Source organism: Uloborus diversus, chromosome 10 (genome assembly GCF_026930045.1).
Source record: "Uloborus diversus isolate 005 chromosome 10, Udiv.v.3.1, whole genome shotgun sequence".
Classification (NCBI taxonomy): domain Eukaryota; kingdom Metazoa; phylum Arthropoda; class Arachnida; order Araneae; family Uloboridae; genus Uloborus; species Uloborus diversus.
Genome location: NC_072740.1, coordinates 55,075,815 through 55,089,556, shown reverse-complemented (window position 1 = coordinate 55,089,556; position 13,742 = coordinate 55,075,815). Strand labels below are relative to the sequence as shown.

Below are 13,742 nucleotides of genomic sequence, written 5' to 3'. Positions count from 1 at the left end.
ATCGATGCACCAGTTAGTCAACTATCATAGAATAAATTTTTATAAAAATCGGGTAAAATTTTAATTTTGGACTTTTGGTCAGGATTTTCAGTCCAATACTCCACTGTGCGCCGTGACGCTGAAATCAAAGTGAACTGGATTTCGGCGTGGCCATTCACGACGTCGATTTACCTCGGGCGTGCATGCGCAAAAGAATCAAGTTTTCTCCTCGGCGAAGAGCGACGCCGACGAACGGCGAGTCGGCTCCTAGGAAACCAAGGCTTTAACTGTGAGAAACGTTTTCTAACTCGTCTACCTTGCATCCTTCACTCATTAAGGTTCTCAAACAGTCGGGATGTAATCGTAACATTCATAAATCGTAAATTATGCACTGGTTTATATAGGACCTTTTTCCCGATTGCACCGATACTGTGGGTAAACGGTCATGCGCATTGACACCAAACTGGATCGTTTGCATATCAGGTGTCACTCTTCTTACATGCAAAGTTTCGTGATTGCACCTTTCTTCGTTCATGGGGCACTATTTTCAATGTTCCTGAGTGTATGCAACTACACTGTTAAAAATTCAGGAAAATATTACTGTGAAATGATGCGTTTGCAGTACATTGAAAAGTGTGTAGTTAATTGAAACAGAAAACGTAAACGATTTCGGCATCAATCGTATACTACGGGACGAGCAAGTATTTGGCCTTTCCCATCCGTCTCTTGAGTCCCAATCAGTAACGCGCGTAAAGCACCATTCTATGAACAAGAAGTATCTTGTTTTTCTACTGTACACTTTTACAGTGAAATAGGATTTTATGGTAAAAAGTGCTGGCAAAGTCAATATATATGCCCAAGGACGAATACAAGGGAGGGGTTATCGCCCCTCCCTTGAGAGATCCTGCATCGGCAATTTTTCCAAATTGACTCAGGTGTAGACCATCTTTGACGAAATAAAAAATAGGAATTAGGTTCGAATCTTTTTTTTAGAAACTTTTTGGAATTGAAGTTTTAAAAGGAGTATTTCAGACGGTCTAGGAAGATTGGGGGCCGTCAATTGGGCACCGGGAACGTTGGGCGCCGGGAACTTTGGGCGTCGAGCATTTTGGGCGCCGAGCACATTGGGCCCAATGTTCCCGGCACCTAATATGCTCGGCGTCTAATCTTCTCATTTCGATTTCAGATGCTCTTTGGTGATGTTGGGATGTCGAGTTTGGAGCTTTACTTTGGGTATTTTGCAAAATGTAAATCTTAATTACGCCTTTGTAGGCATTTCAGGAGGTGGTAGGGTAAGAGATAGGTTCAAAGACTTCCCTCCGGTAATTTTTTGAAGCTAAAGTTCCAAACACGTGCAATTTTTGACGACATTTAGTCATGTTTGGAGGAGGGGGTTCCGAAACTTTTCCCAGAATTACTACAAAGATGAAGTTTTAAAAAACACCTTTAGAAAAACTCTTTCAACGGATAAGTTATAGGGCCTCCTTGGGTAAATCTCCATATTTTAGCTGTGTCAGTTAAAAATAATGTGGCACACTCCCTCCCCCCTCAATCATGTGTAAATAGAATATTTGCTAGAGGAAAGCTAAAAAATCAACCGCCCCCTCCTTGGAACAATTTCTGGACCCGTCCATGTGTATGCTAGTCCTTTTTTACCATAAAATTTCAAGACTTCTTTTTTTAGCATGCCCTATAAAGTAATCTTTTCTTTTCGTTCATTTACAACATGTATATTCTGAGTTAACTAGAGACAATTCTCGAAACAAAATGGGAGACTAAGGTATCTCACACACGAGGCTGTTAGGGGAATCAACTTTTCAAAAAAAATGCCAGTCAACTAGTTGACTCGGCATTTTCCTGAAGTTGACGGGCGTTTTTATTGTCCTCACACGAGGCAACGTAGTTGAATCAACTTTTCCTAGAAAGCCGAATTTATTTGAGCAACTGTTCCACAACGCTGAGTTAAAGCTGAACCGAGTTGACTCTCTACTAGTTTACTCGTGTGTAGAGCGAACGCTTTTGGCAATAAGTTGATTACAGCCATCGGGTTTTTGAATTTCTTTCAGGAATATTTCATGTCGTTCAAAACAGAGACGACCCTGTTTTGAACTTTGACGAGACTTTGATAATGTATCGTGAAGCATATCACAATTTAGCTTAAACCTTAAATCAACACTATACTTAACCAAATTCATTTGTTCTAAGGTGACTTTTGATGAGCGCATATAGAGCAAAAAGTGAAAATTAGACATAAAATTGAAAATCGGACATGTACAATTGAAAAACCTTAGAAATCGCCTTATTTGAAGACTAATTATACCGTCACTCATTTCCCAACTCGATTCGTTTCGACTAGACGATAAGGAAGGCATAGCTGTTAACTCACCCGATTCGTTTGGGAGGCACCCGAATTTTAGTGCTTTCTCGCGAACTTCATAATGAAGTAATATCTCCCGAATCTGTTTCAAAACAACGAATCTCCCCCCCCCCCCGAGCAAATGTTTCAGTGATTAGAATTTCGAGAAAAATCCTTACAGTAAAACGATCGCGATCACAAAAAAGGAAATTATTTCATTCACAAGTATGAAAAACTGTATAAATGTCCGATCAATTTTCAAACATGTTTATTTAATCTTCTTTCCTTTACAACTCCCCCCCCCCCCCCCCGCAAAAAAAAGCGGTAAAACATTTTTTCTGAACGTCCTAAATTTTTACTTGCTGCAAAGAATGGTAATGATCAAAAAGGTAAAGAGACTATGTTTCTTTCTGCCCGATTGTGTGACCAGTAGGCCCCATCTCCATTGCACTTACAACCCTGAAACTTTGCATAACACCCTTTCGAACTCACCTTGGGGTCTGCACCTCGAAGCTCTTTTTTTAAATTTCGAATTAGTTTTTTTTTAAATCAATTTTTTAAGCTGAAATTCAACATATTTCCCCCTAATCGGGGTCCGAACCCCCCCCCCCCCCCCTCCTCCAACATTATATGTCGTTGATTTTTTTTTTTTTTTTCTGAACAAGACGTTTTTTCCATTTTTCTTATTTAATTAAAACGGGAGATATAAGCGTTTCTAATGCAGCCAACTTTCAAGGCCGAAATAAGTTTCAAATTACTTTATATTGTACAAAATGCAGAAATTTCATTCAGCCATGTCGGTTTTGGTAAAGCGTATTTCGGATTGCTTTTTGTTTCGTATACTGCGCATTTTAATTCAATAAAATATACGATTTTTTTCTTCTTTTTTTTCGGATCACCATATTTAAAACGATTTTCCAACGTCCCATGGAATTTTTTACTCCAAACGGGCCATTGTTGCTTGGTCTTAGCCATAAAACGATGTTCATTTCAAGTCATTTTTCATATCAACTTATCTCCAAAGCTTATCTTAATCCATCCTTAGTAGTCAATAAATATTTTTACCACTTGGCTAGTATTGTTGACATCGACGTCTTGATTACTTTCTTTATAACATTATTGTATGCGATTAAAAAAGTTTTACTACTGCTAAAGATTTCAATTTTCAGATTTTGATATAAATCATATTATTAGCTATTTGTAGATATGTCTTTAAAAGTTGATAAATCACCACTTTGAACTAACCAGAACCTCGGACTTTTGAGCAGGGCCGTCGACAGGATTTATGGGCCCCTATGCAACTTTCTTTTGCCCCCCCCCCTATGGGCACCACAGCAACTTTTTTGCCCCCCCCCCCCCCAACCTTTGATTCAACTTTCCGCTATTATGCTTTGTTTTCACATAAATAGCGAAATATTCTCTGTAGATATAAAAGAAAATAATGTTTTACAGAATGTTTTCGTGTGAATAAAAATTGATTAGTAATACGTCTTGTTTTTCAAGAGGTTTCCAACTTATTTTTTTTTTTTTTTTTTTGAGGGTTATAGCTGCAGCCGCAAACCATAAAGGTTCGGTGACGGACCGCAATATAACTATAACAAGGACGAAAATACGTTTTTGTCGGGGGTAGGGGATTATCGCATCGTAATGAAAGTTAAAAAAAGAAAAATAGATGGAATGTAAATAAATAAATTGTTCCAAAAGTATATATAAAATGTTCAATAGAAAAACTCAGTTTGTTGGCTTGCAACCACCAAAAACGATGTCCAGCTTAAGCTCTGTCATGGGAGAGTCTGAACTACTTAAGGTGTGATACACATTTGAATTTAGAAAGTGCGTCATATAGTGCATACGTTAATGCAGCATAACCAACGGTATTCATTAATGAACAGCATTTGGACTCGATGTGGATTTTGTAAAAAAAACTTATTCTTGCATACAAACATGAAATTAAATGCAGCAAATAGTTTTCCAAACGGGCTTCTCGAGCCACAGAAGCAAGCCATAGAAGAAGCGGGCCATATGCGTCCCGGCGGCCGCTGTTGGAAATGCCTGAGTTGTAACATTCAAGATTGTTCTTTAAATGAAAAAATTCCTTGCTTTGGTCCATGGTGGCTAAGCCACTACCAGTCTTATGTACTGGTAACCCCATCGCCAAGGGGTCACGCCCGGTAGCCAGGCAAGGCTAGCCACGGGTGGGTTTCTTCGTCATAGGATCCCAAGCCTAAGTATGGGTATCTTATCAGGTTCCCAAGCCTAAGTAGGGTTATCTGTCAGGTTCCCAAGCCTGTATGGGCGTCTGTCAGGTTCCCAAGCCTGTATGGGCGTCTGTCAGGTTCCCAAGCCTAGTTATGGGTATCTATCAGGTTCCCAAGCCTAAGTAGGGGTATCTGTCAGGTTCCCAAGCCTGTATGGGCGTCTATAAGCTTACACATTTATTTATTACATTAAGTTATCGCGTAAAGGCAGGCTCAAATTTACATTCAGTGTATTTATCGCTTAAGCCGCATTTGTATATTTTTGGGTGTGGTGACTTTAATAAAAAAATTTTCTTTCTCACTAATTTTCATACATACTTGAAGACAGTTACAATATTTGTTGGTGCCCGAACAAATAATACATACATATGAAGAAATGATTTGGATACTTAGCATACTTAAATAATTTGCAAACCTCTAATATTTTTGAACTTAGTCAGTCAGTAGCATAGCCAGAAATTACCTCCTGCTTTGGTGTTAGGTCATAAACTCTCATATGTATATAAACTTACCATATTTAGGCTGGAAATATGTGTAAAAACCAAGGGCTGTGGAGGGTGAGGGCAACCTCCTGGCCTCCAAACTATATCTTTTTGTCTTGCCGTACCTTATATCAAAATGAATTCTCTTTAAACTGGTTATGTGAAAAATTTTGTAAACTACTATGTGCTAAGGTGTTTACTGCAAAAACTGTATCTAAAAGGTCTTTATTAGGTATGCACTGATTGATCGGACACTTGGGTGATTATTTTTAATTAGCCAGTTTTTACCTGTTAAGTAGTAGAAAATTTTATTTTACAATTAAAGTTACTCTGTAAGATGGTCAGTTACATGCTTGCTTGTCACCGCCCCCCCCCCCCCCATCCGAATGTTTGCGTGAATAATATAATTCAATGGATAAGAAGTTCAGTTGCACAGAAGGTGATAAGGATTTATAATTGAAAATAATTATTATGGTTAATTAATGAATTATCTGCACATATTTATTGCCAGGCAGCTAATTTGCCTTTTGGTGCCACTCTGGGTTTAACTATGAATGGTCCTCCCAAGGTCCTCTTTTTAATCGTAACTGGTCCTCTTTGGTCCCCTTTTTGATTCAAAGTGGTCCTCTTTTACCCTTTTCTATGGCTAAAATGTGTTGGGGGCCCTGAGGACTGAATATTTGTATAATATAGTAATGCAACAAAAATATCCATGTTTTGTGTTTGGTTTAACCTTCAACTGAAACCAGTGTCATGCACCAAAGTATTATAAAAATGTCATATTTGAATTCTGGCCACTTAAGTTCATATGAAAACAGTTTCAAATACCTAGGTACAAAAATGACTGTTGCCTTGTGTAATCTTCTATCTATTCTACCTATACATATAATAAAATAAGATGTTTGTGTGTGTGTGTGTGTGTGGCGCGCATCCTGGGAAAACGGTAAGGCCTAGAAAGATGAAATTTGGTATACAGGTGTAGTTTTTGCTGAAGTTTTGCACCTCGGGCTTCGATTTTTGATATTTTAATTAGAAAAAAAGTTATTTAATGTTTTATGTGATTTTTAGCACTTTTTAGTACTTTTAACCTCACAGACCCCGAACCAATCGCGCCAGACAAATATTTTTGGTACTATAGTGTCGGAAATTTAATTTTAAATATGATGAACAAAAAAATTTTGAAGATAGAGCAATTTTTGTATTTTTTATGAATTTTTGAAAAAACCTTTAATTTGCATATTTTCCTAGGTTTTATTTTTTTCTAATATCATCCTGCGAGAAGTATCAAAGCTTCATTTCTGAAATTTAAGTTGGTAATAGTAAAAACATTTCGCCCTCTTCAGAAGAAAAAAGTTCTTAAAAATACGCAATAGTTTGGTTTTTTTTTACAATTTTTTAATGCGAACACATCATGTCCTTTCACGCATCAGTCGAAAAAAGCGTTCTTCAATCTTTTATGCCTGTGACGTCACTACTTGGGTTTCGATTCGATATTTACGATGGAATCTTAATCGCAAGCAATGTTAATCTTTTTTTTTTAACTATATAGCTTACTTCTACATTTTCTGACGTGATGACCACGTGTTTTTTCGGCAGCGCTTGCTTTCTTTTCTTTCCTTTTTTTTGTTTTATTTAGGGATTGCGTTTATTTCTTCTTCCATCCCCCCCCCAAGCTGGACCTTTCGCTGTATCTATATTACGTTACATTTCATAGTTGTGCGCATTAATTCAATAAAAACAGCGAGATTTTTTTTATCTTTGTCAAACGCTACTTTTTGCACACTACGGGGAATTTGAGCTTTTTTTTTTTTTTTTTTGCTCTACTTAAATAAAAAAAAGCGGTTTTTTGAGTGTTCTTTGTTTTTATTAGGAAATGGGTGAGGAGGTCAAAATAAATAGAGATGGATAAGAAAATGTAGAAATAGATTGTAAAGGTAGATAGCCGCCGAAGGCGTCAATCTTGGCGTAAAAATGTGAATGGCACAAAAAAAAGATAGAGATGGATTGATTAATACTGCTGCCAAATTTATTTAAACAACCGCCGAAGGCGTCAAACTTGAAGTAAAAAGGTAAATGACAAGTTAGCCAAACAGCCTCCGTAATGTGGCTGCTTGCACATTGGATGTCAATGCCCCCCTTCCTCCCCCACCATGACTTTGAAAAAACAATGCTTTCACATAAAAGTGGAAGTGCTTTTTGTTATTTTTCGACAAAATTTGCATGAAGAGTCGTTTGTGTCTTCCCTCCCCCTCCTTTAAAAATATTCCAAACGACGAAACTGGAGACAGATCTAGAAAATATTTTATTCAAATTATTAATGATATAGATAGATATAGATTGATTGACACCGCCACGAAATTTATTTAAGCAGCCGCCGGAGGTGGCAACATCGGTGTAAAAAAAAGAATGATAATACTGATTTATAGAGAAAAACATTGATTAATGTCGTCGCCAAACTGTTTAAGCAGCCGCCGAAGGCGGCACCCCTGGCGTAAAAAGGCGAATGGCGTAAAAAGGCGGAGCAGCTTGTCGCCGCAGGCGGCTAGTAATGAAATAAGATGTTTGTGTGTGTGTTTGTGGCGCGCATCCCAGGAAAACGGTTAGGCCTAGAAAGATGAAATTTCGTATACTGGTGCAGCTTTTGCTGAAGATGTGCACCTCGGGCTTCGATTTTTGATATTTCAATGAGAAAAAAAGTTATTCAATGTTTTATGTTATTTATAGCACTTTTTAGTACTCTTAACCTCACGGACCAATCGCGCCAGACGAATATTTTTTCTACTATAGTGTAGGAAATTTAATTTTAAATATGATGAATGAAAAATAGAGCAATTTTTGTATTTTTTTATAGAGTTTTGAAAAAACCTTTATTTTGCAGTTTTTTCTGGGTTTAGTTTTTTTCGATACCCATCCTGCGAAAAGTATTGAACCCTCAATTCTAAAATTTTTGTTGGTAATTAATAGTAAAATCATTCGGCCCTCTTCAGAAGAAAAAAGTTTTTAAAAATACGCAATAGTTTTTTGCCGGCTGAGTTCCGAACTTACCTCATCACGTGATCCGACTGAAATCGTTTGCCTTCTCTTCAGTTTTTTTGTTTTTAGTTTTTGCAAGCGCTACTTTTTGCACACTACGGGGAACATAAAGCTTTTTTTTTTTGCGGGCTATTTTAATTAAATAAATACAGCCCGCGAATTTTTGCATGATCTTTGTATCTCTTACGGATTGGCGGATAGGTTAGGTAGATACAGCCATAGATAGAGGTTAAGTGGACAAAAAATGTTTTTTTAGAATTAATACTTATACAAATTAAAAAAGATTGTTAATTACTGTCAGAGGTAGATATGCATAGATCGTATAGATAGATAGAGAGACAAATACAGAGGTCGATATAGTAGATGGACAGCAAGAAAGAGACATGCCCGTGATTTAAGGAACTTCAACGGGGCGTCAATGCTCCCCCCCCCCCCGAAAACACACCATGACTTTGAAAAAACAATGCTTTCACGTAAAAGTTAAAGGGTTTTTTGTTACTTTTCAACAAAATTTGCATGAAGAGCAAGCGGTTTGTGTCTCCCCTCCCCCTCCTTTAAAAATATTCGAAACGAGGGAACTGGAGATAGATCTAGAAAATATTTTATTCAAATTAACGAAATTTATTTAAGCAGCTGCCGAAGGCTGCAACATTGGCGTAAAAAGGCGAATGATAATATTGATATATAGAGAAAAACACTGATAAATAGCGTCGCTAAACTGTCTAAGCAGCCGCCAAAGGCGGCAACCCTGGCGTAAAAAGGCGAATCACGTAAAAAGGCGGATCAGCTGGTTGCCGCAGGCGGCTAGTTTAAGTAATATTTCATGAAACTTGCCTTTGTGTTTAAAATATATATGGATCATTTCTTAATTCAAAGAAACAAGTATGAAATAAATGCATTTAAAGCCTATTGTAATTATCTGAAAAGTTTTGAACACTTGAGTAATTTGTTTTTATGATTTGTTTTCAGTTTTTATGCGGCCGAAATCATCACTGCTTTAAAGTTCATGCACCAACAAGGAATTATATACAGGTAACTTTTCTGACTATAAATAAATGTACATACCTAGAATTATTTAATTATTTTTGTTTTCATTCTCTATTGACAACATTAGTTAAAAGAACTGCAATCTTAAAACTGGTTTTTATTCTGTTGCTTAATAATAAAAATGTTAATTCAACATTCCAACTAAAGGTTATAACGAGTATGTAAGAGACATTTAGCTCATTGATGTTATTGTTAATTCATGGCTAAGCAGCTAAGCCGTGCGTGTGTGTCTTCTGCAAATTAAGTTACTTTATGCACACATGAATGGAAACATTCTTTCGAAAATATATTTAGTTCACTAAAATGTTAAAACATTTACACCAGCATTTACTTTGCCGGTTTTCTGAGGACATAGTGAGGAGGTATGCAACATGCCTTTATTATTTTTAACAGTTTTCAAAACATACCTATTCTACTAATGAATATATTTTATCCATACTAGAATTGAAGCATTAGTTAGAATATAAATTAAATTTATTAAAACTTAAAAGATACAAACTAGCACAAAATTGTATGAGGAGATAAAGTTAAGATAATTATATTGTTTTGTTTGGGAACAAAGTGTCATGTATGGCATTGTTGTCTGAAAATTTATAATACCTCTTTATGAATGTTAAGAGCTATAATTTCAAGATTAGGTAGAAAAATATAATTTGGTTTTCAATAAAAGCAAACCAACTTATATGCAGAAAATATGTTTATGATTAACGTCTGAATTTTGTATTGAACACAATTCCGGCATTAACTATGTTTTAGGGACATCAAGTTGGATAATGTAATGCTGGATCGAGATGGTCACATTCGTCTTGTGGACTTTGGAATGTGCCACTGTTATATATATAAAGAAGAATGTTTGCCATGCAATTTCTGTGGTACACCAATGTACATAGCACCTGAAGTACGTTCTAGTTGAGGGCTATTTTTTGTATGCTTTGGGCTCGTTTAGCATGCTTAGATTAGATTACTTTTAGCATGGTTCAATCAGATTACTAACTTTTTAACTATTGATCTGCTTCCGCTGTGAGTGAAATTGCCTGAACTATTGTAGCATGACTTGTTAAATGAAAAATTGTCCATTGACTTTTATTTGAGAAAGTCTTTCTATATTTTGTCACATCATTGTAGTTTCTTTACTCCTTTATAATTATGCTTGAATACATTCTTTGGTTTAAATGTTTCTTTAAAATAATATTTTGTGTTTTAATTTTAAAAAAGTCACTTAGTTGACAATAAAATTGGTAAGAATTGTTGGACTCCCCGATGGTGTTTCTGCCTTGAAGGGGCGGTGGAGCTTGCATGCACCGATGACCCGGAAAGCTATGCCGGCGGTAGTTTTGCTACTGGTAGGGTCTCCCAAGCCGGACAGGTCGAAGGGTAGGTGCCAGACTAAAAGGAACACCTTGGTCCTCCAGGTTGGGGGTTGGGCGCGAGGCCAACAACCTCACCCTGGAAAACAAATCTTGTTAAGAAATCTCAAGAAGCTAAGTCCGGACATAATCAACAAAGATGACATGAAATGAATTTGGATTTGAAAATTGGGACATGGAATTTATGTACCCTATATAGAGGTGGAGCACTGAAGAACCTAATAGAAGTGCTTACTTCTTATAATATTGATCTTTTGGCAGTACAGAAGATAAGATGGTTAGGACATGGTATCTCTGGAAAATAGGAATTATAGCTTTTATTACAGCTGTCATGACTCGCAACATTACTTTGGCACGGGTTTTGTTGTGTCCAAAAAGTTAAGAAAGAGAGTAGTGGACTTTGTGTCGGTAAATGAACGAATATGTAAATTAAGATTGAGGGGAAAGCTACACAATATTAGTATTATTTGTGTACATGCACCTACGGAGGGAAAACCTGAAGTTGAGAAGGATGGTTTTTATGACAGGCTGGAAAATGTCTTCTCTGGATGTCATTCAAATGACATTTAAATAGTGGTTGGAGATTTTAATGCCAGGGTTGGGAAAGATCATAGCTTGAAGGAGTTTATAGGAAATAATAGCCTTCATGATGATTTCAATGATAATGGCACAAGACTGGCAGATTTTGCTTCTGCAAGTGATCAAGTTGTTGGAGGAACTATACTTCCTCATAAAAATGTGCATAAGCATACTTGGAGGTCTCCAGATGGCCTGACATTTAATCAGATAGATCATATTTTGATTGACAAAAGACATCGAAGTAGTCCAATTGATGTGCGTAGTTATAGAGGGGCAATTGTGGACTCTGACATTTTCTGGTGATGTCTAAAGTGAGAGCTAAGATTAGCATGTTATTCACAAGGAGGGAGCGCAAGGAGGTTAAGGAATTAGATTACAATGAATTAAAGAACCCTGAAACCCTAAAGAGATATAGGAATTGTTTAAAGGAAAGTTTTACAAGTAGAGACTATGTAGAAAATGAAAGACACCAATGGAAGGATGTCGTCACGGTGATTAACAATGCAGCGAATGTTACCATACCAGAGCTTAAGAAAAATAAAAGGTAAAATGGCTGGTATGATGAGGAATGTGAAGAACTGACTAATAAAAAAAACCAAGCTTACAGGGTTATGATTGGAAGACACTATACTAGAAATTCAGCTGAATTATATAAGGAGTTGAGAAGGGAAGAAAAAAGGATGCATAAGAAAAAGAAAAGAATCTTTATGGAAAACAAATACAAAGATATAGGAAACATGAAGACCCAGAGAGAAGCACGAAAATTTTATCAATTGGTTAATGATATTAGGAAAGATTTTAACTCTAGAACTACAACTATTAGAAAGAGAAGTGGTGAATTGACTTGTAATAACACAGAAACAATGATTCGATGGAGAGAGCATTTTAAATAGGTGTTGTTTGGTAATGACAGCCCGGTTGATGAAATTGTTACCTTTGAAGTACCTAGTACTCTTAGACAAACACAAGATATGCCTGTACCTACCTTAAGGGAATTGGAGTATACCTTAAAAAGTCTTAATAGAAGCAGGGCCCCTGGGCCAGATGGCATTAAAGCCGAGCTATTTATAATCAATGCACCGGAGTTGAACAATGAGCTTTTAAAGATCATTAGTGATGTGTGGAACCAGGAACAGATGTCCATTGAATGGGAAGAGGGTTCAATTTTCACCATCCACAAAAAAGGAGACAGGCTGGACTGTCGCAACTACCGTGGTATCACACTTCTGAATGTGACTTTTAAGATTTTTTCCTACATCCTGTTTTGTAGACTTCTTCCGTATGTTTCAAAAGTTGTAGGAAACTATCAATGTGGCTTCCTGGAGGAGAAGTTACCATAGACCAAATTCACTCTATAAGACAAATCCTGGAAAAGACCAAAGAGTACGGAATTGATACCTACCATCTGTTCATTGAATTCAAGGCAGCATATAATTGTATCAACAGGAATAAATTGTTCGAGGCGATGTACGAATTCGGAATCACTCCTAAGCTTATCAATCTTGTCAAAATTACTTTGCGAAGCGTAAAATGCGGAATTAAGACCATGTCCGAAGTATTGGAGGTATACAGAGAGAGGCCTCAGACAAGGAGACTCTCTGTCTTGCATTTTGTTCAATTTAGCCCTTGAAAAGGTTATACGAGACTCAGGTATCAACACTAGAGGCACAATCCTGCAGAGAACTATACAGATATTGGCATACGCGGACGATATCGACATCGTTGGGCGAAGAAAACAGGATGTGATCGAGGCATTTGTTGCCCTTGAGAGTGCTGCCAAGGAGTTGGGCTTGGCTGTAAACGAGGAAAAAAACTATGTTTTTGGTTGCGAGCACTAGAATACATGATGTGCAGCCGCTTAATATTGGAAACTATACTTTTGAAGGAGTCACCCAGTTTAAATACTTGGGTGCACTAATTACCAGTAAGAATGAGTTTAAAGTTGAAATTGGAAATCGAATTTTGATGGCAAATAGATGCTACTTTGGCTTAAAGAGCAAATTAAAATCTAAGCTCCTTTCCATTAATACAAAAATAAACCTATACAAAACCCTCATAAGACCGATTATTTTATACGGTAGTGAGACATGGGCAATTAATAAAACAGGGGAAAACAGTCTTCTCATTTTTGAAAGAAAGATCCTTCGGGCAATTTTTGGAGCAGTAAAAGAAAATGATGCTTTGAGAAGTTTATATAACTTTGAAGTATACCGTAAATACAGACAACCCAACATCTTAAGAGTAATTAAAGCCAATAGAATCAGATGGCTGGGGGACGTATTTAGGCGTGCAGATCTGGATCCGGTTAAAAAGCTAACTTTTTCGAAGATTGAGGGTACAAGGAGAAGGGGAAGACCAGCAACAAGGTGGCTGGATAGTGTTGAGAAGGACCTTAAAATTTTGGGAGTGAACAGGTGGAGAAACGTGGCAAGGTGTTGTACCGCCTGAAGGAAGCAGACGGAGAAAACCTTGGCCTGCACCAGGCTGTTGTGCTGATGAAGAAGAAGAATTGTTAGAATTTGACTTTTTTTAGAATTTAAAAATGTTTGTATTTATTCCTAATAAAAATAGGAACTTTTTGTAAAGGCGTTTTTCTTGATCCTTACAGTGCTGGCCAAATTATTAGACTAAAGAGTTTTTT

At 36.9% G+C, this 13,742-nt stretch overlaps 1 protein-coding gene across 1 annotated transcript in view; it reads left to right on the top strand.

Annotated features, from left to right (window-relative positions):
• LOC129231853 (putative protein kinase C delta type homolog) overlaps positions 1-13,742 on the top strand; it is a 176,576-nt gene that overhangs the window by 135,007 nt on the left and 27,827 nt on the right. The window contains exons 11-12 of the mRNA XM_054866235.1: positions 9,078-9,140; positions 9,912-10,053. Of these exons, the coding sequence (XP_054722210.1) occupies positions 9,078-9,140; positions 9,912-10,053 (205 nt within the window). The remainder of the gene's footprint in view (positions 1-9,077; positions 9,141-9,911; positions 10,054-13,742) is intronic.